The sequence below is a fragment of the Onychomys torridus genome, chromosome 9, assembly GCF_903995425.1.
Source record: "Onychomys torridus chromosome 9, mOncTor1.1, whole genome shotgun sequence".
Classification (NCBI taxonomy): domain Eukaryota; kingdom Metazoa; phylum Chordata; class Mammalia; order Rodentia; family Cricetidae; genus Onychomys; species Onychomys torridus.
The window spans coordinates 6,589,912-6,616,895 of NC_050451.1; the positions used below are offsets into that span (position 1 = coordinate 6,589,912).

General features: G+C 49.2%; 1 protein-coding gene and 1 non-coding gene across 9 annotated transcripts in view; one reads left to right on the top strand and one right to left on the bottom strand.

The window, feature by feature from the left end:
* The first annotated feature begins 384 nt into the window (after positions 1 to 384).
* Arhgap22 (Rho GTPase activating protein 22) overlaps positions 385 to 26,984 on the top strand; it is a 172,266-nt gene continuing 145,666 nt past the window's right edge. For 5 of the 8 annotated variants that reach the window (XM_036199831.1, XM_036199832.1, XM_036199836.1 and 2 more), the window contains exons 1-2: positions 385 to 616; positions 3,390 to 3,549. In XM_036199831.1, the coding sequence (XP_036055724.1) occupies positions 3,498 to 3,549 (52 nt within the window). In that variant the 5' untranslated portion in view covers positions 385 to 616; positions 3,390 to 3,497. Of the gene's footprint in view, positions 617 to 3,267; positions 3,288 to 3,389; positions 3,550 to 25,135; positions 25,471 to 26,984 lie in introns of those variants that run through there. The other 3 variants (XM_036199834.1, XM_036199835.1, XM_036199833.1) reach the window with 2 other exon arrangements.
* LOC118591714 lies at positions 1,987 to 2,095 on the bottom strand. Its single transcript, XR_004946003.1, has one exon. It is a non-coding gene; the product is annotated as a U6 spliceosomal RNA (small nuclear RNA).

A 26,984-nucleotide genomic window follows, 5' to 3' on the forward strand; every position in this document is an offset into this window, starting at 1 on the left:
GCTTAGGAGACAGTCGTATCTCTGCTCTGCTACCCAAAGGCTCTTATTGCTGTAGTTCTCAGGGCCTAATCATGAAGCAAGGCGCGAGGACTGATTTGATGGGAACAAGAATCTTTGGAAGCCCCAGGAACTATACACACCAGCAGGTGATGAAGTGTAAGCAAAATTCAACAGGCGGGAACAAGACCAGGGTCCCGGAGCACGGGCGACAGCGCCTCGAAAGACCACGAGAGGGCGCTCCAAACCAGACAACCCAGGCCCTCCCAGGCGAGGCACTTCCCCGCAGCCTTTCACCGGAACGCTTTCCAAGCCTTTGAGGCTGCTGCAGCCTTAAGAGGCCAGCCAAGGATTGCCGTCAGAGCATCATCCCCAGAGGCACCGAGGAGACAGGAAACCTGCATCCTGCCTGACGATGTTCAGCCTGGGTAGCATCCCCTGGTCCTGCCAGCGGGCTCATCCCATGGGAGCCCGAGGCAGGACTAAAGGCAGGGAGCCCACGGCTCGGGCTCCCACGGGGTGAGAAGAGGGGAGGCAACCCGTGTGCTCCCTCTAGGCGCCGAAGAAGGAGCCCCCGGAGGATCAGGCAGAGATGGAGAAGCCTGCTCTCCAGGTTCAGGTGAGCAGAGGTGAACGTCCAGGTGAGCCAGGACTTCACTGTCGCGCACACACAGCAGGGCTCTCACCCAGCAGCGACCCTGTGCTGAGTGAGTGTGCAGCCACGGCTGCACAAACTTCCAGACCACGGGCTGTGAGTTCATACTTTAAAGATGGACTTTAAAACCCCTCCTCGGCCACATTAAATCTCTGCTTGGCTGGGAGCATCACGATTCCCCAGTGAGAGCCTTCCCCAGGTGCTGTCAGGTGTCAGGTAAACGTGTCTGGTACACAATCCTATGCCAGCTGTTACTAGTGCCGGAAAGCAGAGTGAGGTAGGCCACAGGGGCACTGGCCTGAGTCCAGGGCAAACCGATTTGTGAGCATGGTGCGGAGCCATGGCTAGAGCTGAGTCATGTTCAGGGAGGCGTCCCCCTCACCCTCTGAAAGCAGGCCCCTGCTGTGCTTGGCTTGGCTGGGTGGGGCCTGTTCTTGGCCTGGCTTAGAAAGGTGGGTTAGGGGAAGGCTGAGGTGGAGGGTGGAGAGCAGTTTTTCTCTCTTTCACAGAGGTGACCCCTCTCTGCCGCATCTCAGGTGGGTTGCTTAGTGCCCCCCCAAATAAGTCCTAAGGAAAGAAGGGTTTTAAGGTGGTTGGGAGAGGCTCCTTGGTCCTTCTAAGACTGGAAAATCTACCCTTTCCTCCTGCTGGGTGGGAGAAAAGAAATATTAGCCCCTGAAGCTGATCCCACCCAGAGGGGAGGGAGGAGAATACACCCTAGAAGCAAAAAGAACAGGAAAGAAACCCAGGCTTAGTTGACAGTATCAGCCTGCTGGATCCAGCCTTGCCTGCCACCCAGGTCATGAGGATGTTCCTCCTAAAGGAGCCAATACATGAATTCAACTCTAACTTTACTCTTGTTTTGTTTCGTTTTTTAAACAGGGTTTCATGTAGCCCAGGCTGGCCCTGAACTTACTATGCAGCTGAGGGTAACCTTGAACTTCTGGTCCTCTGCCTCCACCTCCTGAGTGCTGGAATTACAGACATACACCACTCCTAGCTTTGTGTCCTACTAGGAACCAGCCCCAGGGTATGGACCCAGAACTTCCATTCCAAGTCTTGCTCCAATGGGTTTGGGGGTGCCTCCACCACCAGTGTCCCCACCCATCCCAGTTCACCTGTGTTCTCAAGCCCTGTGTGCCTCTAGGACAGAAGGAAGGCGTCACTCTAGACTCGTCAGGACCAGCTCCAGGTCTTCAGCTCCAGCTCCAGCTCTGTCTCTACCCTATCCCTAGAGGCTCCAGGCTCAGGCGTGAACTCTGGGCTGTCTGGGCTCCTGGGCCCAAGGTCATGCTGGCATCTTGGGCCTGGGCTTTTTTTTTTTTTTTTTTTTTTTTAATATGGAACACTTCATGAATCTGCGTGTCATCCTTGCGCAGGGGCCATGCTAAATCTTCTCTGTATCGTTCCAATTTTTAGTATATGTGCTGCCGAAGCAAGCACCTGGGCTCTTATAGATGTCATGTTTACCCACTTTGTCCTTCTCTTGGCTATCCCAGAGATAGTCTGCCCTCTCCATTCCAGGTGCTGTCCCATCACTTCCCTGGACACGGCTCAGTGACAGGAACTGTGCCCAAATGCTGAAGTGTGATCCAGAAGCACTTCTTCCCAGCACAGCCCACAGAAGGCCAGCCACTAGTCCAGAGCCCCAAGTTTCCGCTGCCTGTGGCATGGTGAAGAACTGATGACACCCCACATCCCAACCCCCACAAATATCCCTACCTCCACACATCCCAACACCCACATCCCAACCCCCACATCCCAACCCACACATCCCAACCCACACATCCCCACATCCCCACATCCCAACCCCCACAAATATCCCTACCTCCCCACATCACAACCCCCACATCACAACCCCCACATCACAACCCACCACATCACAACCCCTACAAACATCACTACCTCCCCACATCCCTACCTCCCCACATCCCTACCTCCCCCACACAGCTCTACCTCCCCCACATTTCTGCTTCCCCACCAGGACTCACATTGTAACTTCAGGCCTGATACAAGCTCAGCTTGCAGAGACTAGCAGAGTAGACAAGGTGAGAAGGGGAAGAACATTCTAGGCTTCTCCTCCCAGGAGGTGCTCCTCCATCTGCAGATACATCAGATGCATTAAGACAGGTGACATTGTGCCTGCCACCTTAGAGTCCAGCTTTGTCTTAGGTCACTAGGGCTGCTGCGTGATGTTGATGACTGCAGACACACCACTTGGCTACTTATAAACAAGTTTGTTTGTTCGCATGAGTTTTCCATGACTGTAAGTGATGTAATGGATGGTATAAGGACAGATTTCCAAAAATAAAATGGAGAAGGTGCACCCTGAGGAGGTGACATGGCTTTCCTGGGCTCCACCCCTGCACCTGGATCAGAAGCCCCAGACGCCATCGTGCAAACCAGAAGTCAGCCCACATGTTCAGAGAAATTTGTACATGTTCCCTTAGGTCCACAATGGCTCCTTGGGAAACCCAAATCTAGCAGCTAGTGTTCTTGGCTCACAAAGTCCCTGCTTCCGCTGACGAATCTGGCATCTGTTCCCTCTCAGAAGCAGTTGTCACTGCTGGTCCCATTTTACAGATTTGAGGAACTGATACTCTGACTTCCCCAAGTTTGCTCTCAGATCCCCTAGGTACATGCTCCGCAGAGAAACGCATTCCTCACAGCAGGCTTCATGTTGGAAATCCAGGCAAATGCCTGTAAAGGGCATTCTAAATATATTTCTTTACTATAGATGCTGATCGCCTGCTGCTGAAACCAGAAATTAGCTTGTCTGCCTGAGGATGTGGCTGCTGCCTTCGAAAGAAGCTTCGGGAGAAATCTGCAGATTGCCAGCTTAGCGATGCTGCCAACAGCTTCCAGCAAAAGAAGAACCTTCGCTGCCAGATACTTCAGTAAGGATTTGGCTGTGTGGGGAAAACTGTGTGTTTGACTTCTTGCTTGAGGGTGGGGTCGCTTGGGGCCACTGAAAGAGCCTCCTTGGTCTTGTGGGCTGTGGGTACGGTGCAGATGGTCAGGGCTCAATTATTCTTCAGTTCCCAGCACTCAGCCCTGTAACCCAGCATCTGCTCTATGTCTGCTTGAAAAATGGGCTCCAACATGACAGCAAATGTCAGGGGTCCTGGACTCCATTTGGTGTCCATGAGGACCACCATGTCCATAACCTGCTTGGACACTAGGCAAAGCTTCCACAGGGAGAGTGGTGCACCCCAAGGCTCCTCTGCCTGTGCCAGGAAACAACCGAGCCTGGCAGTGAGCTGAAAGATGTGGACAATGGCTGAGTAGCCCCAGGAAAGGGCTGGGAAGGAAGCAATTAGCCACAGTGGGACTATTGTCCGTTTGAGTCATAGGCAGATGCTGGTCGGGTGTGCACTGAAGGCGCTGGTCTCTTCAAGAGCCGAGTCTTGTAGGTGCTGGGTCACACCAATGTAGGTCCAGAAGGTACAAGGTCATACAGGTGCCTAGCTTTGCAGGTGCTGAGTCATATAGGTGCTAAGTCCAGCAGGTACTGGCTAGGTGTACCCCTCAGGTGCCCTACCCAAATGTATGGGTACAGGCAGGACCCCAGACAGGAAGGAACTGGTTGTGTTTGTAGCTAGCAGATGTTCTCTGGTAGTATGGACCTGAGAGCTGAATTCCAGAAACAGAGATCATCTGTGGGTATCCTCAGGGCCCCTGGTCCTGCCTTAAAAACTAAGGAAGCTCTTCAAACTCCCCAGCCTCCTCTGGAAATATCTGCTTAGCAGTCTTAGGTGGACCCCAGGCTTCAGCACATTCTTATGTCATCAACAGCATCAGGAGAAAGTGAAGAGAGCCACAGGGTTTGGACGGCAGCTGCACTGTTGTCTTCCTGAGCAGGCATATGTGGGGTGAGGAGAAAGATTCCTCTTTCACAGAGGCAGAGTTGAGTGGACTGGAAGCCAGGAGTAGGCTCTGAGTCTGGGCTAGATTCTAGGTGTAAGCTCCGCTGGAACCAATGTACAGAGATCAGAGGAGAAATCAGGCTGGGGCGGCTGAGATCACAATATCTGACAATCTCTGGGTGTTTGCCTCCAACTGGGGTCACGGTGTCATCCAGCTCCAAATGAAAAGCCCTGGCTTTTCTGAAGGGTCAGCTGCCAGATTTGTCTGATATGATGGATTATACCCCCACCTCCAGGGGCATGTGCCAACTGTTGAGAAAGGGACAAAGGAGATGCTACAGGAGAATTTAATGAATAAGATGGTATTGATTTTTTATATTAAATAAAATTCACATGGCCAAGAGTTAGAGTTTTGAAGTGTAAAGTGGCAGTCCGTACATGCAGCATCCTGTGTGGCCACGGCCTCGGACTAGCTGATGAGCATTGCCATCGTCCATGTCATCCTGCACGGACTATGCAGTCCCCGCGCACAGCCCTGACAGCCACCAGTCTGTCTGTCTGCATGGACTTAGCTGCTGCACAGATCTGATAAGTGCATGTGTGTTTCTCTGTGCCGGGCCTTTCACACTCAGCATGCTGTCATCTGGGTTCGTGTGTGATGTAGCGAGTGTCTGTGCTTTCCTCCTGGTGACGGTGTTGATGATCATCTGCCTCCAACGATGATCATCTCAGACCCTTAAGTGACTTTGGGGAAAATGGCAGTGTCATTCCACAGAAGGCTTTGGAGAGGGGAGGTGTTAGGTGGCTGTGGGGACAACTTCTCTCTCTTCATCCTTGATCTTGTTTTCTCTTTCTCTCTCTCTCTCTCTCTCTCTCTCTCTCTCTCTCTCTCTCTCTCTCTCCTGGTTTACTGAGGGTTCTTTAGAAGAACAGGACTGATAGAATATATATGGGATTTATTAGAGTGACTTACAAGCTGTGTGGTCCAGCTAGTCCAACAATGCCTGTCTCTCAACAGAAAGGCCAAGAATCTGGTAGTTGTTCAGTCTAAGAGTCTGGATGGCTCAGCTGGTTTATGTCGAAATTCCAAAGAAGAGGGTTCTAAAACCAGCAAGGTATGAGAATACTCCAATAGCTACCTCCACAGGAGGATCATGAACTTGCTATCGAGAGGGAGGGGCAGACAAAAAGCAAGAGCTCCCTTCTCCCGTGCCTTTTCATGTGGACTGCCACCAGAAGGTATGGCTCAGATTTAGGGTGGGTCTTCTGACCTCAGATGATCCATTTAAGAGAACTCTCTCACAGACATGCACAGCTGCTTGTGTTTTAGTTGATTCCAGATGTGGCCAAGCTGACAGCGAGATTAGTCATCACTCCTGGAGAACGTTATTAAGGAACGTAAGCTCACTCTTGATTGATGCTTGTAGAGATTCGAGACAAATGTATAGTTCTTGAGGATTAAGTCCCTCTGCTGGACCTCACATCCATCACTTCATGCACTGTTCTGCCAGAGGACCTGCTGGAACCTCCCTCATAGTAGGAAGCCAGCACTACTTGGCTGGATGCTTTTGTGCCTTGTGGGAGAGTCACCTAGTTTATGTCCTGGGTTCTATTAATGTTAACAAATGAACAGACATACAGATTCTGCATCTCTCAGGTGTCAGAATTAGGTCGAGTTCCTGGAATGGACTCTATTTACTAAAGGTTTATATTTTTACATCTTACCAGAAGTTACATTCTCTAGGCACTGTTGGGTGTGTTCATGAGGAATGGTGGGCAGCAGTCTACATTTGTATAATCCTTTGTCTGTCTGTGACATCAGAACAGTGGCTTCAAAGAGTGAGTTGGGAAGCAATCCCCTTTCTTTGTCCGTCCTAGCTAGGGTAACTATTGCTGTGATGAAATACCATGACCAAAAGAAACTCACTTCCACATCACTGTTCCTCATCAAGGGAAGTCAGGGCAGGAACTCCTGGAGGCAGGAGCTGAAGCAGAGGCATGAGGAATGTGCTTCCTGGCTTGCTCATCTTGGCTTGCTCAGCCTGCTTTCTTGTAGAACCCAGACTACCAGCTCAGGCATGGCCCCACCCACAATGGGACCTCTGACATCAATGACTGGTTAAGAGAATGTCCTGCAGCTGGATCTTGTGGAGGCATTTTCTCAAGTTATATGTCCTCCTTTTAGATGACTCTAGCTTGTGTCAAGTTGACATAAAACTATTGTTCAAGTTTGCTTTCTGTTGCTGTGATAAATGGCATGACCAAAATCATTTCGGGAAGGAAAGGATTTATTTGGCTCAACCTTTGAGGTCATAGTTCATATGTGAGGGAAGTCAGGCCAGGAGCTGAAGCAGAAACCATGGAAGAAGGTTGTTTACTGGCACATTCTCTGCCTCGTGTTTAGTGAGCTTTCTTACATAGCCCAGGACCAACTTCCCAAGGATGACGTTACACACAGATGGCTTGGCCTTGCAGCATCAGTCAGTCAAGACAGTCTCTCCCAGATATGGCTAAAGGCAATCTGATCGAGGTGATTCTTCAGTTGAGGTTCCTGCTTTCTGGGTGACACTAGCCCAATGGTTCTCAAGCTGTGGGTTGTGACCCCTTTGGGAATCACATATCAGATATCCTACATGTCAGGTATTAACATTATGATTCATAACAGTAGCGAAATTGCAGTTATGAAATAGCAACAAAATAATTTTATGGGTGGGGGGTCACCACCACCTGGGAACTGTATTAAAGGGTCACCGCTTCAGAAAGGTTGAGAATCACTGCTTCAGGCTGGGCCAAGTTTTCAATACAGCTAACCAGGACAGTCCTTTGATGGAAGACTTTTGGAAGCATCATTGTTCAGGACACTGGATAATTGTCATCCTGGGGTTCTGCCTGCTTTGTGGGTGCCCGCCTTTTTTGGCATTGTTTGCTCACAGCGGTCCTTTATAAGCTTCTGTAGATCCTGTGGCATTGACCCAAGGTCTCCTTATTCATTCCTGGTACTTTTTTATTATTGGTCAGTCTGGTTAAAGGTTTGCTGAGTTTTTTCATCTTTTGAAAGAACTTCTTTTTTCTTCACTGATTTTCCTCTCGTGGTTTGCTTTTTCTGTTTCATTGTATGTCTGAATGTGCTCATCTTTATGGCTCCGGGTCTGGCTTGATTTTACCGGTTTCTTAAGGTAGAAATGTGCTTTACTGATATCCTAAGGGTTGCACTTAGAGTTAAAATTGTGTTAGCTTTCAAGTATTTGACAATTTCCAATTATTTTTCTTTCTGTTATTATTTCCAATTTAAGTCCAGTATAGTCAGATAATGTACTTTGTATCATTTCAGTTTTCAAGCTCATCAGGTTCTACTTTATTGCCTAGCATATAATCCACCCTGAAGACATCTGTAGGGGGCATGCTTTGTGTGCCCATTAAGCTCAATTAGCCATGTGAAACACCTTTCACGAAGCTACTGGTGGCCTGTCTAAATATTCTTCCGTTATTGAGACTGGGGCATGAAAATCTTATAATTTAACTCTCAAGTCTTATTACTTAACTGCCTTTTCCCCATAGGGCTAGTCTTTGCTTCGAGTATTTGAGACTCTTCTTAGGCATGTATACATTGATATCGCTTGCCCCTTCTGAGTTAAGCCTCCTGTCACTGTGACAAAATGCCTGAAAAAATCAAGTTGCTAGGGCCTTAGAGATGGTACGGTAGATAAAAGCTCTTGTCACGAAAGCATGAGGACCTGAGTTCAAATCCCCAGAAGGTATATAAAAGCTGGACACACAGCACACGCTTCTGAAATCCCAGTGCCACTATAAGAAGATGGGGTGGAGGTGGAGACAGGACTCCTCAGATCTTCCTCCAGCTAGCCTGGTGTACACAGTGGGGAAAAATGAATGAAAGAGGCCCCCTCTGAAACAAAGTGGGGCAGGTGGAGTGGGAGACAGCTAACATCCCAGGTTGTCTCTGATCTCCATACTTCCACTGTGACACACAGGACCCACATTGACACACACAATGCACATTCATGTGTGTACACACACACACAACACACACACACACACACACACACACACACACACACACAGTCAGTTTGCAGGCACTTACTGCAGAGTTCATTCTCTGGAATCCACAGTAAAGGAGAGAGCTGACTCCTGAAGCTGGCCTCTGACATCCACATGAGCACTGTGGCACATCCACGCTCACATTCACACACAATGATAATGATAACTTTTAAAAGCAAGTTTTTAAATCAGTTTACTAAAAGAGAAGGTCATAGTCACGTGTCCTTTACTTTGGGTCCCTGGCAGCATAGTACCTTTCCAGGAACCTGTGCCAGAGGACTATTCACCCACTGCATCCAGGAAATAAGGACAGAAGGAAGACACCTGCTGTCTCCTTCAGAAACATGCCCCCAGTGACCAAACCTCTTCCAATTAGATGCCAACCTCTTTAAGACCCAGCATCAGTACAGGCTGGGAAGCAAGTCTTTTGTTCTTTAAGCCTTTAGGGCAGTGGTTCTCAACCTGTGAGTCACAACCCCTTTGGGGTCAAATGACCTTTTCACAGGGTCACATAGCAGATATCCTGTATATCAGATATTTACATTACAATTCATAACAGTAGCAAAATTACAATTCTGAAGTAAGAATGAAAACACTTGTATGGTTGGGGTCCCCACAACGTGAGGACCTATACTAATGGGCTGCAGCATTAGGGGAGCTGAGAGCCACTGGTCTAGAGGCTCTTTAGATCAAACCATAGCAGCTTGCTGATGTGTTCATGTGTTAGTCCCTGGGAATAGCTCCGTCACAATGTTTCTTCCCTCGTGATGGCACCTGTGGACTGTGGAATGACATGATCAGGTCCAGCTGTCTCACCAGCTGTGATCCAACACATTCAACACATCTTTTTCTGTCCTTTTCCTTTCTGTTTGTGACTTTGAGCTGTGATGGCTCTCTTACAGAGAATATGTGACTAGGTCTCACTACTTACTGTAAGCAACGATACAGATTTAAATGTTTTCCCCTGAATTCCCACAGGAGTCTTACCCCCAAAGACACACCTTAGTGGTATGAGAAGATTGCAACTTAATCTGACTGTGGAGAGTGACTAGTATCTTTAACATGGAGAATTTTAGTGTATCAGTTAAAATAGATTAAAAGTAAAATGATATAAAACAAAACCATATGTTTGAAGAATATTCCCATGAGTCCTTGCTTCTGTCATCTCTGGTCTTCTTCAGTTCTTCCGGGGCTGCTGTCCTGCTGGTGCACACTTCTTTCTGTGTTTCCGCTAACACAGATCTGCTAGCAGGGACATGGTCATCCCTCTGTCTGTGGCTGTTTTCTTCCATGCTCCTCTTGTAAGGACACCAATCAGGTTGGATTAGGGCCACCATATGACCTCACATCACTCAACCACCTCTGTAAAGGCCCGGTCTCCAGCAGGTACCTTCTGGGGCCCTGGGGCTCATAGTTCCATCGTGTGCCCAAAAAACAGCGCAGGCAGAGTCCTCAGCAGATGTCTAGACAGATACTGTGCCAGGCGCACTGCCCTCCAGGGAGCCCATGGGGCTGAGTCAGCAGCTTTCTCAGAGCCAGCTTCCTGTGGTGACCTCTGTTCCTGCCCAGCTGGGGAAACAACATCCCTGAGGTGGGTGGAGAATGAAAACCACAGCAAGTCTTCTGCCCTCTACCCTCCGCATCTGCCCCACATCTGTCGGCTGACATTGCTTACTCTATCATCTTATGCTGTCCATTTTGGTGTGGGAAGGGTTGCCATACTAGATATCCCTTACAGAGCTGAGGTGGGAACAGAATATCTAATAAAAAGCAAAGCTAACAGAAAGCTCAGAGTAAGTCCTGAATTCACAAGAGTTCCCTTCCCATAATGACACTATTGTTAATCTCTGACTGAGAACTGTAGTGTGTGTTGTATGTGTGTGTGTGTGTGTGTGTGTGTGTGTGTGTGTGTGTTGCTAGATGTACAGAACAACCTCAGGTGTCCTTACTCAGAAGCCACCCACTTTTTTTTGAGGCAAAGCCTCTCATATTTCCAAAGAGGCTAATTTGGATGGCCAGAGAGCCCCAAAGATCTGCCTGTCTCCACTTCCCAGCACACACCACCAGGCCCAACCTTTCACATAGATTCTGGGAATAAAACCCAGGTCCACTTGGTGGTAAGCCAAGCACGTTAAGAGCTGAGCTCCTCTCCCCAAGTCCTTGCAGAATTTAAAAAAGCAGAATGGGCAAGGCCCTCGGTTTGGTCCTCAGCTCCAGAAAAAGAGAAAAAAAAAAAAAAAACACAGAATGGAAAGGTGGAGAGTCGGGCACAGGGAACACCATTTGGAGCCTGGCATACCATCTGCCAGCTGTTGCGGGCTCAGAGCAAGAACTCAAGGCAAGAATTCAGGCAGCATAGAGGAGTGTCGAGCACTCCAAACTTGCCTCCCAGCAGACAAAACTAGCTGCCACCATCTCCTGAGGACCCTGATGCATGCATGCTTCTCCTCCTTGAGTGGGAACACAAGTGGATGGCAGCGTGCTGAGTGGAACAACCAGCTCAAGCCCTTGAGCCCATTCTCAGCAGCACCCTGGTGCTCACTGAGCCTGCAGGCCTTGGGAGTGGACTGAGATGGACACAGTAGGGGGCTGGGCACTGTGGGCAGGGAGGAGTTGGATGGAAACACAGGCACACGGCAGCCTCAGTTGACTACTTGGTGCCCTGCGGCTAAATGTGCTTGTTATGGTTGTCCTGTGTTGGGGAAATAAGGACAGGGATCTACAGCCCCAGTAAGCCAGCCATCAATGCTGAGGGTGTACCTTAAGTAAGAAATTCCTAGGGGATAATGTTTCCCTAGAGAGCTAGGTCAGCATTATGGAGCCAGAGGCCGTGTTCTCCTGGTGAAGATAGACGGGGCCACCTAGTATTACTTAAACTGCCAGGCTGGGTTTGAGATGCCAGCTTAGCCACCTCCTAGTGAATGACGTTTCATGTATCATGCACCCTCTTTGGGCTCCATTTTCCTCTATGACATGAAGTATCATAGCAGTTTGTCACGCAGGATAGTAGCTCCTACTGTGTGGCATGTGCTCAGCAAATATTAACTACTAACAGTTGTGACATTTGTTAAGAGCAGACACTCCCACTCACTCACAATGTGCTCCTGGCCACATTGTGTGTGTGTAGAGTTGGAAAGCAGGGATGGCTGGAGCCTAAGGATAAGTACGCCCTGCTGTCCCAGGACCTTCAAAAATGATCAACTCTCCCCTTGCAAGGAGAAAGAAGAGCCAGAGTCCAGCTGCAGCCACTGCCTTCCCCGGGTCCATTCTTTCCCTAAGGCTGACTCTCCACGTAATTCACAGCAGGACCCGCACCCCAAGTCCAGACAGCGCCTTTTGTAAAAGACAAGGGGTCCCTTCTTCCTTCTTCCAGGCTGAGCCAACCTTGTGCCCAGCCCTACAACATGTAATCAGTGAAGCTGGTAGCTTGGATGACGCCCCAGAGACCTCCACAGCCATCCACACAGTAGACAGGAACAACAGTACCCAGCCTCACCCACGGCTCATGCTAGTGTGTGCCCACAGTGATTAGATCAGAAGTTATCACATGCCCTTCGTCATGTCCATCCTCTGTCCTCTCAGCCACTTATACAAGGTTCCCACTGCTCTCCTCAGTTTCGGTAGCTCACTAGGATGGCTCACAAACCTCAAGAATACACTAGTTACTATAAGAGATACGACTCTGGACAACCTGATGGAAGAAATAGTAGAGTAAGGGCTGAGAGACGGGAGGAAGCCTCCACACCCCTCAGAATGTGCCATATACCCAGAACCTCCATGTTTCACCAACCTGAAAGCCCCCTGAAACTCCTCATCGAGGGACTTTATGGTGGCATCATAAAGCTTGACCAACTAGATCACTGGTGGTTAAACTTGACCTTCAGCCCCACCCCTCAACTAGTCACCTAGTTGATTCAACCTGACCTCATTCTCCCAGAATTGCAGCATTAACAGAGACCAGGCAACCACACAGTCCTGGTGTCTTGCATTGGTTCCCAAAGCCCAAATAAAGGTGAAAAGAGAGAATCAATCCCACAAAGTTGTCCTCTGACCTCCACCCCCTCACATATACACATACACACAGTAATAATAATAAACAAAATAAAAAATTTTAAAGACTCGGGAGCTTTAGAAATGCAAAAGAGGCTTCTCCCACTCCTTCCATGCAGGAGCTTCCAAGAAGCACTGTGCTAGGGACCAAGTTTAAAGACTCATCCTGAGCCACTCCCATTAGAGGGGTCAGCGCCTGGGAAGTGATGGCCACGGCTCCTTTCCTTTGATCCTCACACACGTGACAGATGGTATTCCTATCGCCATCTTAAAGCAGGAACAGGGACATGGACAGGGTCCAGCCAGGCTCAGCAGTGACCCAGCTGGTATTGGGTGTCAGGAGTGACTCAAGATGAGTAACTGAGAGCCTCTCACATGGCCCAGCACTCAATCAATCTTGTTTCACACGGAGAAAGAAAAAAAACCACCCGCACCACTGTTAGTTTCAGGAAGTGGTATTTTGTGATCCGTTTTTGACTTCCTCTGAGCAGGGTGAGAGAAGATGAGACACAGGGACTCACTGTGTTGGCTTCCTCTTCGGGGCTAGTGCCTCTGGACACTGGCAGTAGCTGTGTGAAGCCCAAACCCACCCGGTGACAGGATAAGAACTCCTGTTGACAAGGAGCTTGGTTTTCGGCCCAGGTTCTTAAACACGCAGGTCATCCCTTACTTCTAAGTTCTGTGAGTGGAGAAAGGTGTCAACATGTTTGGACCCCCACATGAATGGCCTGCTTAGTCATTCCATCCACATGCTGTATTTGGAGGAAAGTACACAGATCTCCAGAGCCACTCCAATCTCTGACCTCAGTCCAGGCTCTCTTGAAGTTCACCTGATGTGATGCAATCATTCAGTTAATCCATAGGTATTAGGGTTGTTGGAGACATGGCTGTACCAGGGACAACATCTTTTCCTAGGAGATCTTCCTAAGTGGGAGGCCTGAGCATGCTACAACTTCACTTAAAGTGCTGCCATTCAACACTCCAGGTCATTGTGTCCCTTGCTAGCTGACTAGGTGGAGAGCCGCAGCCCCACCCTGAAGGACATCAGAGCACCCACCCAAAGCTGGTTGAGTACAGAAGGGGCATGCCAACCTCATTGCCAGGGACCAAACAGGACCCAGACAGTGCCCAGAGGTGACGAGACAATGTCATCCAGCTGCAGGTCCATGGCTCAGGTCACTGAGACACATTTTGCAAGTAGCCACCCCAGGACCAATGGCTTTTGTTCTTTCAAAGATGAGGTTAGCTCTTGCCCTCTACTGAAATTTGAACCACGTGTTAGCATCTCCAAGATGGATTGGAGTAGGTCTTTTGTCTCCTTACTAAAATCAGTAGGGTGTCCATTCTCTCCTGTTCTACACAGTGCTTGAATTCTCTTTATTTTTTCCTTCTCTCAATATGGCCATGTTAAATAAATCTTTCTCTGCTTTTCACTTAAAATTTCAATAAAATAAAAAATAAAGAGAGGACTAGCATTTCTGGCTTGGGCCAAACGTAGGGAGGCATGGTTGGTTTTCGGCTTCCAGGCTCCAAGTGTATGGTCTCTGTTCCTAAGACACCCTAGGACCCCCAAGGCCTGGGCATGCTACAGAGTGCTCTACCATAAACTGTTGTCCCATCTTGCTTTAGATGGGTCTCTGATCATTCATCTCTTGCCCTAAGCCATTTCCACCCTCTTGCTCACCATCCTACTGACAGTGGGGTCGCCTTGCCTGTGTGAGAGGCGTGCTGCAACCTATTCCGTGCTGGAACTGCAGCCTGGGTTGGAAAGATGGAACCCGGTAGCAGAGAGAGATGGCTTTCTCACAGAAGCAGTGAACAAAGTCTGAGGGTGAAGTAGAGAGCCACCCCCTGCCCACAGTCGTCTGACAAGGTCTGGTGTTGCCATCCACATCCACGGCAAGATGCCATCCATGCTCTGTCATAGACACCACCTCCCTGTGGTAGCTCAGGAACTCGGATTATTCTTCCCTTCCTGGGGTTTGTGGATCCTGCTCATTGTAATTGCTCCTGTTCATTGGTGTCCTAGCTTTTCTGAACTAATTTGGTTAACTACATATTTCTTGTCATGTGTGGCTGTTGAAGTTTATTCCTTTATCTCAAAGGCTAATTGGTAATTGAATGGAGAGTTTAAGCACTGCGTGGAAAATCTCCGAGTCTCTGTGGTGCCTTGGTACATGCCTTCCACACTCAGCCCCTCTCCTGATGTCTCTGCTTTACTCTTTACCTCATGGCGAGAAGAGCCAGAAGACCACACAGCTCAGGGCCTCCTCAGCACGTTATGTTATGATTCCTATCTGAGTTATTCCCCACAGGCTCGGTTTGAAGGCTTGTTCCCCAGCTCACAGTACTTCTTTGAAGGCCACCATGGCTTTGGGGGTAGAGCCTGGCAGATGGGAGGAGTCTGATTTGAAATTATACCCTGGTCCCATCCACAGCCTCTGCTTCCAGATCGCCTTTAAGTGAACATCCACTGCCTCATGTCCCCACTGGCATGTCTTCCCCACTACAGACAGAAATCACTGTGCAACCAGGAGCCAAAACCAACCTTTCTTCCCTTACGTCGTTTCTATTGGGCGTTTTGGTTACAGCAAGGCGCAAATACCAATACCGCGGGCTCACAAATGTTAGACTTTGTCTCAATTCTTTCTCTCCAAAACATCTCATCTCCAAGCCTTTTCTCCAAAGCCTTATGTCACGCAAATTTTTGGCCTGTTATCTACTGCCCAAGGCTCCAGTGACCAAAACATTTGCCCCTGACAAATGAGGGGAACCCCCTCCTCCATGCTGTGCGTGGGAGAGTCCTGGGTTAGTGAGATCAAGGCAAGGCCTTGGCCAAGTTTTCACTCCCTACAGTGGCATGCAGGCTGAGGTTTCTGTACGATTTTTGCTGACCTTCAGAAGTGGAACAGGCCTTGAGTGTGGGTGGGCCAAGTGTCACAAAGCTGTTCCTACTGATCTCTAGCTCTGGATTCTAGTTAAGGATTTAAGGGTTTCCCCCAGTCCATGCAAGCTTAGGCTAATTTTTTATTATATATATGTAATAAGTCCTTTGAGGATTTTATACAAGTTTTGATCATATTTACTCACCTTTACCCTCAACTCTTCCCATGCCTACCCAATATTCCCTTCTCACCCAACTTTGTTTTTCCCCTGCCCCATCAAGGCCAATTGGTGCTGTCTGAATGTTCTGGGATGTGGTAGACTTAGAGGCTACGTTCTTTAAGATAACTGGCCCTACCTCTCCCAGCAATTAAGAATTGCTAATCCTCATTAATTTGTAAAGTTCTAAAATGTTGTCTTGCCAGTTCTTATCAGCTTTTGTTATTGTTGCTGGTGTAAGGGGAAGACTTCTGAAATCCCCCTGGCATTTCATTTCTCAGCCATCTATTACTTTTTCTTTTTTAGTAGGGGTATACCCATTGTAGAAAATGACACTTCCCACATGTAGAACATATGGTTTCATCTTACGCCCCCTCATTCCCCCGCCTTCGCTGTTCCTTTTTAAACATGCGTTCTGTATATCCTATGCAGCATTTTTAGTTGGAAATCTTTGTGTCTTGTCTTGGTTTGTCAGTGAGACAGCTTGGGGGGTAGGAAGTTCATAGTATTGCCAGAATTGGAATTTACTGATGACTGTAAATTCTGGCCTCCTTTTTCTCTCCTACAGGGAATCTACACTTGGTCATATACAGCGTCATGGGCCAGGTCTTCTGCAAACTGTCCTCTCCCACTGCCAGCCCTTTCCTCGAGGCACCACACAGTGAGCCACAACATGGAAACACTCCTTGTTGTAGTCTTGCAATGCCAGCCTCTCCTGTCTGGGCTCTCCCTACCTTCTCTGCCTATGCTGTTAGAGTGCTCCTAACTAAACTTCCCTCTTCCTTCTAACAGTGTGTAGGGCTAGGGTTCTCTGAGTTTGGTTTCGGCTTCTTTTACGTTTCACATTCTTCTCAGTGGTCTGTCATGGTTATATGCCCAGCTGAGACTCTCCTCTGAATGACATTCTTATATCCAAGTCCCTAAGCAATGTCTCCACTTAATTAATGTCCCTCTGTGGTCAAGACCAGACCTCATGGACATGACTCCATGAGACTGGTTTGGTTCTGAGGACTAGCAAAAGTGACATTTCCATCTGGGTGAAGTTGTATCATTGGCTCCACTAATGATCAGGAAATCAGAACAGTTGGGGCAATGGGTAGGAAACTATGCAGAACTGCGCTGGGCTTGAGTTCTGAGCTCAGGCTATGAACTTACCATGCCAGAAGTGCATGCTGCGTGTTTTCTTAACAAAATGGGTGGCCATAGAACTTTTTCGCTAGATGCTCATCAATGACCTGCAAGAAAGTCATTTAGTCACATGTCAGTGGTTGTGGTCTCAGACTATATAGTGGTGTTGAGTACAAACCATGCCTTGGAGAATACTGGCTGGTGGCCAGGAAGACTAATAGTCCCTGGAAACCAGTTGAAGGAAAGCAGTATGCAAACACTTGACCCCGGTAGAGATGAGAGGCAGATAGCCAAGCCCCAGTTAGGTTTTGAAACAGATTAGGATAAAATAAAGATTGAGAGGATGTAGCATGGTAGGAGGCATCCCTTAGGCAAATGGAAGTCACGGTCACTGTGGCCAACAAGAGTCTCCTGAGGAAACAGAATGAAGGGCTACAGAGACCAGGTCTGGAAAGAGCCTATGGCTTCCAGACTGAGATGAAGTTGGTATCACAACCAGGGAAACAGGGAAGGAAATGACCTCAGTTGAGAATGGGCAAGGGGGAGACTGTGTGTCTGTGTTGGTTTTGGAAGATACCAAGGTCAGAGAGATGAGGAACAGGGAAGCTTGGGCTGAGGAGTATAATGTAGGCTTCAGTTCCAACGGAAAGGCAACCAAAGCAACTAAGGCAAGAGAATTTATGGGAAGTTCACAAGACTTTTTTTTTTTTTTTAAGTTTTATTTATTATGCATACAGTGTTCTGTTTGCATATATCCCTGCAGGCCAGAAGAGGGAGCCAGATCTTATTACAGATGGTTATGAGCCACCATGTGGGTGCTGGGAATTGAACTCAGGACCTCTGGAAGAGCAGCCAGTGCTCTTAACCTCTGAGCCATCTCTCCAGTCCCCACAAGACTCTTTGGGTCTTAAAGCAGGCTTGGAAAAGGGACGGAAGTGGCAGCAGCCATGGAGGGCCTACATGCTAGCAGCACAGGCAGGCAGAGCAAACCCTGTGGTAGGACACCTCCCCATGCTGCAGGGTGCTGGTGTCACTACAGAACATTGTCCCTGATGCAGGCTGTAAAGTTGACTCTGTCCAGGTTAGCTGAGCCTGAGTCATAGAGCCGTGTCTGACTGCCTCCTGGGGCCAAGCAGATAATTTCTTCCAAAGAGGCATCTGGGGAGTTTCCCCAAGTCAGGGATGGGCTGGATACTGCCCAGCAAGCAACCAAGTTCTAAGCAAGAGAGAAAAAGACTGGGCTGTCTGTGGCCTTGGAGAAAGTAACCAGCAAGGGCTGGACCATAGATGCGCGAGGCAGGGAGATGAACGGAAGCAGACAGAGGTGTCAGGGTGAGGGTTCGAAGATCTGAGTAGGGAAATAGGGGCTGTAGGAGGGGAGTTCTCACCGACGGGGACACTGGGACAATCACCCTTGCCATGTGCCCTGCCTCTCCTCTGCAGGCAGGTGTTTTCACTAGGGACCAGGCTTGCTAATCAACAATGCAAAACTGACCAAAATACTGAACCTTTATTTTCTCAAACATAACCTTTGACCTCCCTTTGAAACCTTTGATTTCAGGGAGAAGAAGTCACTTCAGACCCCCACTGCACCCCTGAGAGATCAGGGGCTGCTCTTAGCCTCTGGGCGGCGCATCTGAGTGCCAGCCCTCCCCGATCTCTGCCACACCCTGCTTCAGAAATGATGACAACTACTTAGACACCCAATGCATCCTTGTCCCATGGCCAGGAACACCTTGTTCTGGGGAAGAGATCATGTACCCCTCTTTTCTCTCAACGCCAGACTTGACAGAACCTGAGGACTCTGCCTGACCAATAGTGTAGCCATAGGTACCCTACAAAACCACCCACTCTCTCCCCACCTCCCTTATGAGCCCAGGCTCACACATGCTCTGATAGAAACTTCCTCTTAGAGAAACCCACCAAAAGAATTTGCAGCTGAATGATTTCATTCTTAATCTGAAAGATACTCGTTACAACCGAGTCCCAGGCACTTGTTGAGGTCAGATGAAGACTCTTAGATGAGCAGTATTTGTCCTGAACTTGGCATTTACAGAGGTTTAAAAGTGACACACATGGAGCTCTGCTCGGTAGAGATCATGTATAGACAGAGCACCCTGCAAGAAAGAACTTGCTACCCTGGGGGCAGGAGTGTGGTTAACCAACTTCCACTAGCTCTTTGCTTTCTTGGGGTGAGCCTCAGAGACTTAGTTACCTTTCTGCTGCTGTCAAGAGACATCATAACCAAGATAACTTATAGAAGAAAGAGTTATTGGGAAGTTATAGTTTCAGAGAGTGAGTTCCACGGCCATCATGATTGAAAGCCTGGCAGCAGGCAGGCAGGCATGGCACTGAAGCAGTAGCTGGGAGCTTACATCCTTATCCACAAGTAGAAGGCAGAGAGAGCTAACTGGGAATGACAGTGGATTTGAAACTGCCAATCCCTGCCCCCACCACCCAACAACGACACAAAGTCCTCCAACAAGGCCATATCTACTAATCCTTCCCAAATAGTTCCACAAACCGAGGACCAGTATTCAAACCCATGAGCCTCTGAGGCCATTTTCATTCAAACAACCACACCCAGGTTTCCAAACAGTTCCATGCTTTTCTCTTCTTGGAAGGCTCCCAGTCAATGACCATGCAAAGTGGGAGCAACCAAAGCCTTATCCTTCTTTTTTTTCTTCTTTCTTTCTTTCTTTTTTTCTTTTCTTTTCTTTTCTTTTTTTTTTTTTTTTAGGCAGGGTTTGGCCCTAGGTATGACAACACAAGACCATGAAATACAGGTCCCACCTCCTTTGCCCAGAGCCAGACCTATCCAATGGCCCAGCTCCCTGGGGGTCCCAGCAGGCAGAGAAGCTACTGTAAAGATGAAGCTGACATGTGACAAGCTATTGTGTCTCAACCAGATTGATGTTCCTAAGCCTCTTCTCCCAGAGAATAAGGCTACAGAACCCACAAGGACACAGGTCATAGTTGCTTTAGTTTCTACTTCTCACCACTGGGACAAAGTGCCTGATGAAAGGTGACTTAAGGTAGGAAGGATTTATTTTGATTCACAATTTGAAGATATCGTCCATTGTACCAGAGGATGGTAAGAGGTGGTCTGCTTACTCCTGGGTGGATCAGGTAATGCAGAGAGAGATGGATGCTAACACACAGCTGGCTTCCTCCTTTTTCTCTTTGTATTCAATCTGGGGTCCCAGTCCATGGCATGGTGTTGTCTGTAATCAGAGTCCATCTTCCTCCCTCAGTGCATCCTCCCTGGAAACACAGCCACAGGCATGCCCAGAGGTATGTCCCCTGGATAATTCCAAGTTGACATTGAATACCAACCATCATAATTAGGGGCTTTGTAAGCAAGCCTCCATGCTTTGGGCTTATCCCTCTTTCCCTGGTCTGGTATGTCTGGGTGGTTTTCCAATGTGTGATTTTAGATTCTGCATCTTTATCCCAACTTGGGCACCAAGACACTAAATAGACCACTCCCAGAAAAGTGGGAATCCAAGACTCTTGACCCTTTCCTGACTATGACAGTGAGTACCACGGGTGGTAACACATAGACAACACCAATTAAACACCTAGTGATGACAGAATGGGGACCAGAGAGAGGAGGTGGGGGAAAGACCTGCCCTCCGGAGCAGGGGACCCTGCAGCCCCCACCCTCCCAGTGGTGACACAGATGACATGCTGATAGCACCAGCAAAGTGAGGCTACCAAAGCAGCCCAGACGTTCACCTCGCATGCACACACACACACACACACACACACACACACACACACACACACACTTGCGTGCACAGGGACACACACACTCACAGGCCTTGTAGAAGGTCCCTGAAATCTCAGGTGTGAGTGAGTGATTCATTCCAGCCGTGGAGATGGACAAGGAGCTGACACTGGAAGATGTTTCCCAGTCTCACAGGCCAAGAAGGACAGACGAAACTGTAGATCCAGCGGAAAGTCAGCTGTGGCAACACAGGACTAGCCATGTAATGGGCCTCACAGTGGGCCTTCATTCTCCTCTTCACACCTATGCAGAGTGGCTCCAGGATGGCAGGGAGGGCTCAGCTCTACACAGGACTCAGCCTGCATGGCTCTTACCTCCTTCTTCATAGGACTTCCAAAGGGTCCCATCTTAGTTGGCCAGAAAGTGGGAATGAGTTTGGTGGGGTGTCAGGGGACAGAGTGCTGTATCCCAGGCCTGGGAGTGGCCACATCTGCTTCTACTCACACACTGAGCAGAACTCAACCACACTTAACTGCAGGTAGCTGAAACACAGAGCATCCGTGAGGAAAGGGAGGGTTGATGCTGGGAGAGAACTGGCCATCTCAGGCCAGGGATCCCACACGGTAAAGTGGTAAAGATACGGCTGGAGACGAGCTGATAAATGGACAGGAGGAGTAGAAGGTTCCTTGGGCCCTCAAGCATGGATCAGAAGGAGATGAGAAAAGGAATTCCTATGCTCTGAATTACAGTGTTGCCTGATTTCCATGCTGTGAATACTCCCAGCATAATAGCACTGAACTTGGGGGGATCTGCATGGCAGCAGGAACACTTGGTATTTTCCATGTGAATGACTCAAATGGATTAGGAAGTAATAAACTTTGAAACACAGTTTACTTAATTACGGGTTTATATTGTTCCATTTCTGATGGTGCCCATCATAAATTATTGGCTTTGTAAACTTACTGAAAATGTAACCATCAGCTTCCTTACAGATGAACACCAGCTGCCTGGCTGGGAACCCCACTGGATAGGCATCGGGAAAGACAGAAGTGATGACCTTGAGTGACAGGCTAAGCAGAGGGCAGCAGCCTCCTCACAGCAGGGAACAGTGGTGCTGGTGACTGGGGACAGGCTCTGGGGAGCCAGGTCAGCACTGTTTGCACATGGACCTCTGCAAGGGCATGCTTCTATCTGAAGCCCAGAAGCTTCTGGAAAAGGGAAGCAGGGATCGATCTCCACTGTCTATGTGGCATCTTTGTGAAAATAAGAGAAAAGTTCTTCCTCCTAGCTGCCACTCTCGATGCTTGCTGGTCCAGCTCAAACCCAACCCTTCTAGCCCCCTCTACTGGATGCTTTTGTGCAGTGCACAGATTAGGAAAAAGCACCAGTGGCTCCACATGCAATGGGTTGGTTTCTCCATTAGAGCCTAGGGTCTTTCTAGCTGGATGAATAACTGACACAGATACCTCTCCCTAAGATGACATCTCCCTCGATATGGAAGCAGGCAAAGGTCACCTTGGTAGCCCTGGCCCCAGGCATGTGGAGTTGTCTCCTAAGGCATATCTCCCTGGTTATATGTAGGTCATGATTTCACAAGCCCCATGATGGCTGTGCATGTGTGCTGGTTAAGAAGAGCTGCAGTATGGGATGCAGACACACTTCTGTGGAGTTTCCAAGGTGTAGCCAAGGGAGAGAGCCACAATAGGGAAAGCACCCTGGCTCTGGGCTAACTGTGTTGATGGGCACATATTCCGTCAACAGCTGTGCATTGTAACAGGTGGTTCTGGAGAGTTCTGCTCCTCTCAGTCCCCTCATACCTTCCAGTGCCGGCTCCTGAGCAGCCCTTAGAAAATGCTGAATGATGTGAGGCAGGAGAGTAGTAGAGCCAGTGTCTACTGCCACACTGACCAGTAACTCCATTTCCTGCTCTTAGTGTTCAACTTACACCTAGAGGAATATCCCTGTTTCTTCAAATACAAGCTATTCAAAGTCTTCATAGTCACCAAATCCCATAGCCCTGCTCTTGTCCCACTGTTACCCACAAGCCCTGGAAGGATCTGGAGGCTTCCAGCATCCACTGCTGCATGGTGAGGCACCACAGCCCCTTCCAGGTTGCTGCCTAGGAATGGAATCTGGGGTCAGGCAAGAGGATGGAGAGCCATTTTGCCCCCCCACTGACCCCATGGTGCCAATCAGATCAGCTCCTGCCCTCTCAGGCTTTCCTTCTGAGTCTGAGCCCAGAGCCTGTGGTTTCTTCCTCCTTCTCTAATGGCCAGAAAAGCAGGCCAGGGAAAGCAATGACTTGAAGTCCTCGGGAAGCAGTGCACAGGAAAAGCTCCCGGAGGTGGTTTCTTAAACAAAACAAGCGTGAGTAGCTCTGGACCGAGGCTCTGGCATTTGCTGGCCCTTGGCTCAGGGGAACACTAGCCAGGCTGCATTACTCACAGATGGTTTCCGGATTGCTCAAGATGCTGTCACCGGCCACGGGACTTGCCCTATGACCCCTGTGTCAACATGTGACTTGTCCAGCTCCGTATTCTCTCATCCTTCCTGGGTGGGCTGTCCTAGACTGGTCTGGGTTGTACTTGGCCTTAAAGGAGATAGGCCATGCAATGGTGTTTCTGATCTGTCCATACATTGTGTGTGTGTGTGTGTGTGTGTGTGTGTGTGTGTGTTTGTGCATGCATGTGTGTGTTTAGTGCATGTGTGTGTTACCATATAATTGGGTGCACATGGATGTACCTGGGTATGGAAGGCAGAGGTTGACTGGGGGAATCTTCCTCAATCACTCTCCACCTAGTATATTGAGGCAGGGTCTCTCACTTGAACTCAGAGCTTGCCAACTGGGTTAGTCTAGCTCATCAGCTTGTCCCTAGGATCCCCTGTTTCTGCCTCCCAAGCATTAGAACTACAGCCAGGCTGCTGTGCCCACCCAAGATTTATGTGGGCTCTAACGATCCAGATTCTTTTTTACCCCTGAGTCATCTCCCCATCCTCTGTGCACACCGTCCTTTACAGAGCATTTTATGAGGCTGTTTGGGGCTCACAGCTAGGAGGGCAAGAAGGCCAGTCCTAGGAAAGTGTGCAAGGTCTCAGGAAAAGTGCTTAGTGTCTCCCCCAACCGGTAGGATCAGGACAGTTTCACAAGGGGGGGGGGAGCATGGAGGGAGGGCTTTTTTTTTTAAAGCATGACAAGACCTGTGGAGGTGAAGCAGTGTGAGGATGGTTTCCAGGGGTGGGGTTCTGTCTGCAGAGGCTGCATATGAAAGGGGGCATACAGGGACCTCATATGACCAGCACAGAAGACCGCAGAATGAACTGCTCTAGATTATGGCCAAGTGCAGCGGCAGCAAAGCATGGAGGCATGGGACAGAGGGGAAGGCCGGAAGGACCGGGAAAGAAAGGCCTTGGATATCATGTCAGGATACCTACTTCTCCATCTGAGGATGGATCTAAGATCAGAAAACTGGTTGATGCTGAACGAGGCTGCTCTCTACAGTCTCTTCCTCCTGCTCACCTGGATGTGGGGCTTACCATATCCTGCAGACTTCCCCTCACTCTTCAGTCACCCCCCCCAAGTCTAGACTCTCCCACCTTTTCTGGATTGCTTCAGAGGTTTCCCAGGAGCCCTCCTTCTCCTGCAGCTGCTGGGATTGATGAAACGTCAGTGGGACTGTGAGAATCAGTGGGCATGGGGCATGTAGAAAGCTGTGGGGGGTTGAGTGGGGGAACAGGGACAAGAGGCATTCAAAGAAGGATACTTATAAAACAACTCGAAATAACCCAACCCTGGGCTCAGTGGTTATGAGGACACATGAGGAGGTTCTCGGAGCACAAAGTGAGCAGGGTCACACTCCAACAAGTTCATGGGACACCCTCGAAGTGGGAGCTCTTACCATGCAGTGGTCAGAACTGGAGTATTTTGAGAAACTCGTTTCATAGAAAAGTGTAAGTTTACAGCCAGAGTGGGAAGGACATGTCTGTAACCCAGCAGTCAAGAGGGTGAGGCAGAAGGATCAAGAGTTGCCTCTAGGCAACAGTGAGAGAGTGGAACATACAGTTGTGATTGCATTTGTGGAGCAATTTTTAGGGCACTAAGGTGGAACCCAATAAAAGTCCCAGTAGGCACCAAGCTGATCCTAGCAGAGATCTGTTACACAACTCAGTAAGTTTGTGACCCTGGCTTCTGTCCCCTTATTAAGGAGGTGGTTGATACCCTCAAAAGGACTCCTTTTGCTAGTGGATTTGCTGAGGATGTGAGCAATGCCAGAAAACTCCCTTCCCAGAAAGGCAGTAAGCTGAGATGCATGTCCCCTTAGGCTGTGCCTGGAGGGGTCTTACCACTCCCTAGCCTTAGCAGGGCGTGCTAGACGCTAGACCGGCCAACCACTGTGCTCTATGTGTTCTCCGCCCTATTGGTGGCTGGCTGGCTGGCTCACTGGCCTCCAGGGTTTGGGGACCTGTAGCCAGCTGCAATCTCCACTGGGCTTCAGATGGCCCCACCCACCTGCCCGCCCTGAGGCCAAGACCCCGCCTCCTCTTTCAGGAATGGGTAGCCAAGCAAACACGATAGCCAGGCGGGCCCCGCCCTGGCCACTGATTGATCACCAAACATCACTGTGGCTTTAATGGTCCGCTTGGATGGAAATTAATTCTGGAATGGATAAATAATGCATCAGGATTTATGTAGTCCAAGGCAAGCCGGAGCCAGGAGAGAGAGCCGAGGGGGTGACGCCAGTGGCCCCCGGGGCTCGAAAGAGCCAGGCATGAAGGGCCACTGGCCAAGAAGAAGAGAGAAGGGAAGCGGATGGCAGCATGATCGGCCCAGCGAGTCTGGCCAGGCGGCTGCAGCATGCTGAGCCCAAAGATCAGACAGGCCAGGAGGGGTGAGTACAAATTCCTGCGGACTTCTGATTTCTAGTCACACAGCGTTTCCCCTGGCAAATGCCAGGACACTCTAGGAGCTGTCCTGCCCGTTACAGGTGGAGACTCGCTCTGGGGCTGTGGCACCTGGACAGAGAGCCTGTGTGCCTGTGTGCCTACGGTTCCGGTGAGATTGGGGGAGGGGGTCAGACCTGAGATCGCACAGGGCAGTAGCTATTTTAAGTGTGTAGGTAGTGAGCACCTCCGCCCTACATTTCATGTTTTATAGCCCCTCTATCGTTATAAGTAAACAGGTGGCGACAGGGGAGGGAAACTTTGCTTTTCACTCACAGTAAAAGTTGAAATGATCCTACTAGGGTTAGCAATACACAGGCTTCTGCAGAGTTCAAGTCTAAGGCCAGCCTACTAAGAGCAACCCCCAGCCCCAGCCAGCAGGGAGGCAGAGGTAGAGCGTGTCGCACGCCTACCTTTATGCCAGAATAAGACCTGCGGAACTGCACAGTTGAAAAACCGGTGGGGGTGGGGCAGGTACTAAAAGTCCTATAAAGTAAGAGATTGTAATCTGTAGTTCTGGACTCAGCCTTCAGCTCTTGTCCCAGCAGAGTAGCCTCAGGACCCAGCCACTAGACAGGAAAAGAAACAGCATTTTCCCCAGACAGCAACTTCTTGGCCAAAAGTGAGGTTACTTCTGATGCAAACATCTGTCTTTAAAGAGATGGAACAGCCTTTTCAGATGATCAGCGCTTGGGGACAACCTGCCTTCTAAGCACAGAGAATAAAGATGGACCGTTGGAGATGGGTGGGATATGGGAGTGCTTCTTGGAGGCAGCTGTGTGGGGTGTAGGGGGGATGGGGGTGGGGGTGGGGAACACAAGGGATCCTGTACCTCCTCAGTGATGCCCCATTTCATTAGCATGTTGAAGGCACTTGGGTGACTTTTCCAGTGTGTCCAGGGCCATCCAGACTTCTCTGCAGGTTGCTGGGATGTGGTGTAATGTGGGAGCCCCGTGAGCAAAGCAAAGACACTGGCTCTGCTGAGGCATGATCTAAAGATGACCAAGGGATGAGCCAGGCCAGACGGCCCCCTAGGCAAGCCATTTCCTTCCCTGTACTTCTGTCTGAAGACACAGCCACTAGTCACATGAGGCTAGTGAGCACTTGACACATACTGGTCCAAAGAGAAAAGTACACAGAGGATTCTGATGCTCCATTAATAATTGTTTGATAACCTGCTAAAATGACAATACTTTTGGTGGGTTAAAGAAGCAAATTATTAAAGTTAATCTCACCATTTTTCCACTTTCTCTAGCTTTGAGTATAGCTTCTGGATTATTTCCATGACCTTCATGCTCATGTTAGACCTTTTATATTTCTGTAGAATCTCGTTGGTCTGGAAAGAGACTAGTCCTTCAGCAAAGGGGCCTGTCTGTGAAATCCCAAACTTCATTACTGTATGTGCCTGTGTGTGCATGTGCACACATGTGTGCGCCCGTGGAGGCAAGAGGTCAGCTTCAGG